General features: G+C 34.6%; 2 protein-coding genes across 7 annotated transcripts in view; one reads left to right on the top strand and one right to left on the bottom strand.

Annotated features, from left to right (window-relative positions):
• LOC146918554 (protease-associated (PA) domain-containing protein) overlaps positions 1-7,042 on the bottom strand; it is a 44,565-nt gene that overhangs the window by 27,025 nt on the left and 10,498 nt on the right. The window lies entirely within an intron of this gene.
• LOC146918557 (uncharacterized) lies at positions 259-6,629 on the top strand. Of its 6 annotated transcripts, XM_085720216.1 has the most exons (5): positions 283-308; positions 340-355; positions 5,764-5,915; positions 5,993-6,076; positions 6,207-6,629. In XM_085720216.1, the coding sequence occupies exons 3-5, from the start codon at positions 5,811-5,813 to the stop codon at positions 6,387-6,389; spliced, it is 372 nt and encodes a 123-aa protein (XP_085576342.1). In that variant the 5' UTR covers positions 283-308; positions 340-355; positions 5,764-5,810; the 3' UTR covers positions 6,390-6,629. The 6 variants fall into 6 exon arrangements, with proteins under 6 accessions (XP_085576345.1, XP_085576341.1, XP_085576342.1 ...); XM_085720219.1 differs by having other exon boundaries at positions 259-355; positions 6,210-6,629; XM_085720215.1 differs by having other exon boundaries at positions 259-355.

Raw genomic sequence — 7,042 nt, 5'->3', positions numbered from 1 at the left:
AAAAGTTGCCATTTTTGTAGAAGTAACTACATAACAAAGTTCACTAGGCTGTTTGATGTCCACCAGTTTTTCAGGTTAACCAAGCTAGAATAGAATGATGGAAGTAAAGTATTACTGACATGTTGTTGTCTCTTTTTATTTGATACTGTTGGTAATACAAGACTCAAGTATGAAATGAAATCATATCATAAAGAAATAAAAGAAGAGGTAACATTGACTTCAAACACATTACTTGATGCATATTTGGTATAATAGTCTACTTTGACATTCCCTTCCCTCCGCTTTCTCTTCTCTGCGATTGCGATTTCTCTCCCTTTCTCTCCTCTCCGATTGCATTTCATGATTACGATTGCAGGTGCTCTCTCTTTCTCTCCGATTGCAGTTAGTGTGTGTATTTTGATTTTCTTTTTCAATCAATTCTGTGATTGTGATCGTGTGTTAGGGTTCTCTGATTTTCACTATCTCTGATTTTCATTCTTTCCTTTTCCAATTCTTGAACTGATTGCTCAGTATTGATCCTTTTGGTGATTTCAACAATGAAATTTCTATGTAATCTATCTAGTCTTCCTATTTATGCACACACACTATAAAATACTGTATTTGGAGAAGGCTTATGTTGATGTTTTTTATCTAGAAAAAATTAAGAGAATCATATAGTTAAATTGATCTTGTATTTGCTTGTTTATGAATGATGCTCGTTAACCTGATATAGTGAAAAACCTCTGAACCTGATATGCTTCCAACTGAGTGTAATAAAGTCTCAGTAGCTTGACTTATTGTTGAATTATGTGCTGCTGCTGCTATCTATTTTCTCTTGTTATTGTTGGTTTGATAAAGACAATGGAGGAGAATCGCATTGTGAGACAGAGAACAAAAATGCAGCATGAAGAAATAAAAGAAGAGGTAACATTGACTTCAAACACATTACTTGATGCATATTTGGTATAGTTTACTTTTTACTTCTGAATTTACTTGATGAAGTAATAGTATATAATTATTTGTGGAACATCAAGTTGGGGTTAGGATATGCTTGTGCTTGTGCTTGGCTGTCTGTTTTGTTGAAATGGTTCTGCTGTTATTTACATTTTTGTAGTTCAAGAATAGATTAGATGAAAATATATTGTAACATTCTTTCTCATATAAATATTGTAAAGAAAAGCAAGTTCTGTGGTGTGATCCACATATATAGTTAATAGGGGTGATTATGACTGTTTTCCTTATTTTTGTAAAGAAAAGCAAGTTGGATGATTCTTACGTGAAGTTAATTTCTTTTGTTGAATTCATCATTTCAATACTATTTTCATAGGTGGACGGTTTCCATATTTCAGTGTCATTTCAGTATTTTTTACCATTCCCTTTGCTTTTGTTGTTAGTTGGAACATTTTTCTGGTGTTTTCTATACTGTGATGGCCAGGCTTATTAGCCATTGGAAGGCTTCTTAGGTGGATGGTTTTTCCCTTTGGTTATTGACTCGCTTTCTTTATTATTGTTCTGCAGTTTGCATCACACTGGGATGTTTACCAAAGAGTGATCAAATACTTAATTTGTCAAGAAACAAGATTAGCACCGTTGACGGCCATGAAGAGAGGCTTCATGTTCAAGGGGATTGGAGTAGTATCCGGCGAGCAATAGCTCCTCCAAAAGTTCGTAATCTCATTTGGCGAATATGTCGTTGATGCTTACCGACGCATGATAGGTTGCACCAATGCAGGTTTCTGTCCCTTAAATTGCTTACTGTATGAATGGCATACTGTCTGAACTCTGGAATCTTGGCATGTTGTGGATCTGAACGCTATTATGCAGTCACGGTTACGGTGTTTTGAATTAGTAGGTGAAGTATTGATGGATGTGTGCACTTGAGAAACAGAAGATGCGGTCACTCGGATTGTCTAATGATCCTTTGATTGTATTGTTGCTATTTTAGCATTTCAATGAATGAAGCTTATTTCCTGTAAAAGTTGCCATGTTTGTATAAGTAAACCCCAAACACTTGCAGCTTTTTTCCACAACATAAACAATTAATGGTGTAAGTAAAACATGATAACATTTTTTCCCCATATAGATTTTTTTTTGAACAAATTAAAATAGAATATATTGCTCAAAAGAGAAGCGATTCACACCGCATAAGGTGTGCTAAAGTGATGAACCACCCAATGTCTGATACAAACAATAGGCACCTAACAAAGATGCCTTCACCCAAGACAACAAACAAAAAAAGAAATTACATGATACCCATACAAGGTAGTGGGTATCTCCACCAATCATGAAGACCAAACGGAAGAGAAACAACATTTGACGAAAGCCATAAAAAAGAAATCATCTTCACTTTTTCTACAATACTAAGAGGATCAATAACCATATTGTTGAAGACACAGTTATTTCTTTCCTTCCAGATTGCCCATGTAGAAGCCAGCCAAATAATTTTTAAGTAAAAATGAGAAGACCGCGGCATACCCGCCAAATGAATAAACTGAGAGAAATGCTCCGTTACCGAACCTGAAAAAACGCAAGGGACACCAAGCCACAAACAGACAAGATACCAAATTCACCCAAAAAGGTGACACCTAATGAAAAGATGATCTGCCGTTTCAGGGACACCGCATCCTCCAACACAGACGTTGTCAGTTTGTTGAAGAACATGTCGATGCACCAAATTTGATCTTGTTGGAATTCTATCTTGAAGAAGGCGCCAAGTAAACAAAGATACCTTTGAAGGAACCAGTTTATGCCACACGTCAAAAACAGCGACATCAGTTGCGGGAACATCTGATGTAGTGAGGAAACTATAAGTCCCCTTAACCGTGTATCCGTGAATCGGATCAAGCAACCACCGCCACTTGTCCTGAACATTAACCTGGAAAACAATGTTATTTAACAACTCTACACACTCCCTCACACTCTCCTCCTCCCAAGCCAACAAACGACGCCTCCACACCCACCCACGACCACCTTCCTCCCACCCCACTCTCGCCATATCCTCCACGGTACACTCTTTATGCACAAATAATTCATAAAGGCGGCTGAATTGAAGTTTTAGAGGAACTCCACCCAACCAGTTATCTGTCCAAAAGAAAGTGTTACAACCATTTCCAACCACCCTCCTAATATTATCATCAAACCACCTGCCTACAGCCAACCCACTTACTTCCCTCACATTACAAATCGACCTCCACCACCTAGAAGAATTTCGACCCCCTCCCTTTATCCTGCCACCTTCCTCCCCATACCTAGCCTTAAGGACACGATACCACAACCCTTCCTTCTGAACCATTATCCTCCAACACCACTTCCCTAATAATGACAAATTAAATTCCCCTAACCTCCGAACCCCCAAACAACCTCTAGTCACAGATAAACACACAGAATCCCAATTTATCCAAGCAATTTTTTTAGAGACCTCACACCCACCCAAAAAAAAAAAATTTAAAAAGAGATTCGATAGAGGAAATTATACCTGTAGGTGCCTTGATGAAGGAAAGAAAGTAAACCGGGAGAGAAGACAAGACAGACTTCAAGAGAACCAGTCGGCCACCAAACGATAAATGCTTATTATTCCAAGACGACAATCTAGCAGTAATACGATCCACTACCGGTTTCCAAAAACTTAGTTTTGTACTATCACCTCCAATAGGTAACCCCAAATACACAAAAGGAATCAAGCCAGTTTGACAATTCAACACAGTAGCCGCTTTTGACAACCAAGAGTACATAATAATAATAATAATAATAATAATAATAATAATAATAATAATAATAATAATAATAATAATAATAATAATAATCTATACTATATTATTAAAAACAACAATCTAACAATTATAAAATAAAAAATAACCAAGTCCAACACGTACCAATAATCAATTTATAATAATAATTAGATAAAAGTGAGTGATTTGCATGTTGATACTTGATATACCAGCAACATGTAACTGCTCTACATATTAGTTTCGTTTAAGCTTGAAGGAAATTGTCCCACATCGGTTGTTTTAGAAAATAGAGTGGATGACTTCATCTATAAAAGGAGCGGCTTATACCGGAAAAAAGAACGCTTGGTTAGAGGATGAACCACAACTAATAAATTGGTCAGTGTAACATTCTCATTTCGTTTGATTATTAATTATTAAATAAACACCAGCCAAGGAGTAAAAAATTTAAGACTTGTTTTTGTAAAAAAGTTATAAATTTTAATTTTTTCATTATGTGAGTCGAGCTAATGAGTCGAACCGAGTTGTTCGTGAGCTTTAATTGAGTCGAGTTTGAGCTTATAAAAAGGTTTGTCGCGAACTCGAGTTGAGTTTCGAGCCGAACAAAATCTTATCGAGCCGAGTTGAACTGAGTTCGATTCGGTTCGACTCATTTTCAGCCCTAGTTATAGCTTTTTCAAGTTCCTTGATGGACTTATACATAGGAGACAAATTTATATCTTCATTTGAAATCTCATTTTTAAGTGTCTCCATGTTAAGCTGACATTCAAATATTAATTTGATTTGTAAGTATCTTTGATTCTCTAAAATTTGGTGAGAATAGTTAAACTCTATGAAGTCCGGACACTCCCAGACAAAAGTTACTAAATAAAAGAATTCAAGAAAACAAGACTGAAATGCCACCACATGGATGTTGGACATTTGGAGCACAAGACTTATTAATAATGATGTATATGATATATGATATAGATTAGATACATTAATTATTAAAAAAATCGATAAAAAAATTAAATTTTTTCTAAGACTTATTAATAATTGATGTATATGATATATAATATAGATCAAATACAATAATTATTTAAAAGATCTAAAAAAAATTAAATTAATTTTTTTTCCAAGACTTATTAGTATTTGATGTATCGGATATAGAACATAATTGATTGAAAAAATGTATAAATAAAAAAGAAAATTAGGGTCAGTTATAAAAATCCGAAATAACCAAACACTTTGACATTCCCTTCTCTCCGATTGCGATTTTTCACATTCTCTCGCTTTCTCTTCTCTGCGATTGTGATTTCTCTCGCTTTCTCTCCTCTCTGATTGCATTTCACGATTACGATTGCAGGTTCTCTCTCTTTCTCTCCGATTGCACGAATTATGTGCTGCTGCTATCTATTTTCTCTTGTTATTGTTAGTTTGATAAAGCCATATTTCACTAACTATATTGTGAGTGATTTAGGATTTTTAAGGTTGATTTTTGTTTTTTATGTACAGAATTTACTATATTGTGTTTAATGAATTTTAGTTGCACAGAAAGAAAATTATAGTTTTGTGAACACAGATTTTTAACTTGTGAGCAAATATTCATATAACAAAGTGATTGTTCATTGTGAACACAGATTTTTAAATATTTCACCGACTATTTTGTTCTTTCGTATTGATTTATCTATTATTAGGTGAATGATGTTTGTTAACTTTTTTCACGAGTTTGATTGGTGGATCGTTTTTAGGATCATTCACCTAATGATAGATAAATCAATACATGCGTTTTTAGGATTGTTTTTTGAAAATGTATCTTGTATAGTGGATTCGAATGATATTATATTTGATAACTAATGCTGCTGAGTGTAATAATGTCTTAGTAGCTTGACTTATTGTTGAATTATGTGCTGCTATGTATTTTCTATTGTTATAGTGTTTGATAAAACCATATCAGGTTCAGAGGTTTTTCTTTTCCATCATATCATGTTTTCGTTTTTTATTCCTATTTTTGTCAGTATAACTTTTTGATAAAGCCATATTTCACTAACTATTTATTTCTTTCGTATTATATATGCAGCTGATTCTCTTCTCTCCCCAATCTTTTGACATCTCACAAGCGCAAAAATGTCTTTTTGCCGCTCAGCCAGTTCTCACCGCTTAGGCCCGTATCGCGGAAAAATTCCTAAGCACCAGTTTGCCAACTATCCTATGAGAAAAACCATAGCCAAGGCAAGTTTTGCAAATGCTTTCTTTTGATCGTAGTTTCACAATTTTAGTTTCTCTAATATTACTATTTAATCCAACAGGATTTCGAACTGGCAACGTATGAGATTTTGCTTGATCAAGTGAATGCTGCTGTGCCCAGCACTCCCTCTGAACTTGAAATTCGGGCAAGTTTTTTCGAGAAATGTTAACAAAAGTTTATTATTATGTGGGCTTCACCAATGCTTTTGATTCAAGTTTCACAATTTTAGTTTCTTTCCGCATATTTGAGTTCTTTAATATTAATCTCTGAACCAGCAGGAGAATTTTAAGAAGGATATTCTTGATTCCATTGCTGAACGTGAGGCTGCAATATTGGCTGAACGTTGTGCTGAAAAATTGGCTAAATGTCAACTGCATAGAGTTTCTGCTAAAGCTCGAATCAAGACAACTGCTAAAGCTCCAAAGCAGACAGCCAAAACAACTGAAGTTCCAAAGTAGGAGGGAAATATAGTGTTGGAGACTTGATATTCCTTCGTTTGTTTTAGATGTTCCAAGAAACATAATAAATAAGTCATGTTGACTGTGTTGTGTATAATAACACTATGTTTAAGAATTTAGCTTGGTTGTTTGGATTTGGATTTTGTTTTGTTACTGCCTTAATGCCTTCTGAAAGTTCAATATGTACCCTTAGCATCTATCTTAATAAGTCCTCATTTATGGATGGGGAGTGTCTAATGATCCTTTGATTGTATTGTTGCTATTTTAGCATTTCAATGAACGAAGCTTATTTCCTGTAAAAAAAGTTGCCATGTTTGTAGAAGCAACTACATAACAAAGTTCACTAGGCTGTTTGATGTTCACCAGTTTTGCAGGTTAACCAAGCCAGAATGATGGAAGTAAAGTATTACTGACATGTTCTTGTCTCTTTTTAATTGATACTGTTGGTAAAACAAGACTCAAGTATGAAATGAAATCATACCGTGAAAGACAATGGAGGAGAATCGCATTGTGAGACAGAGAACAAAAATGCAGCATGAAGAAATAAAAGAAGAGGTAACATTGACTTCAAACACATTACTTGATGCATATTTGGTATAGTTTACTTTTTACTTCTGAATTTACTTGATGAAGTAATAGTATATAATTATTTG

Source organism: Medicago sativa, chromosome 6 (genome assembly GCF_051527215.1).
Source record: "Medicago sativa cultivar Bolivia chromosome 6, Bolivia_mono, whole genome shotgun sequence".
Lineage (NCBI taxonomy): Eukaryota > Viridiplantae > Streptophyta > Magnoliopsida > Fabales > Fabaceae > Medicago > Medicago sativa.
Note: the sequence above shows the minus strand (reverse complement) of the source record. Positions and strands in the feature narration are given on the sequence as shown.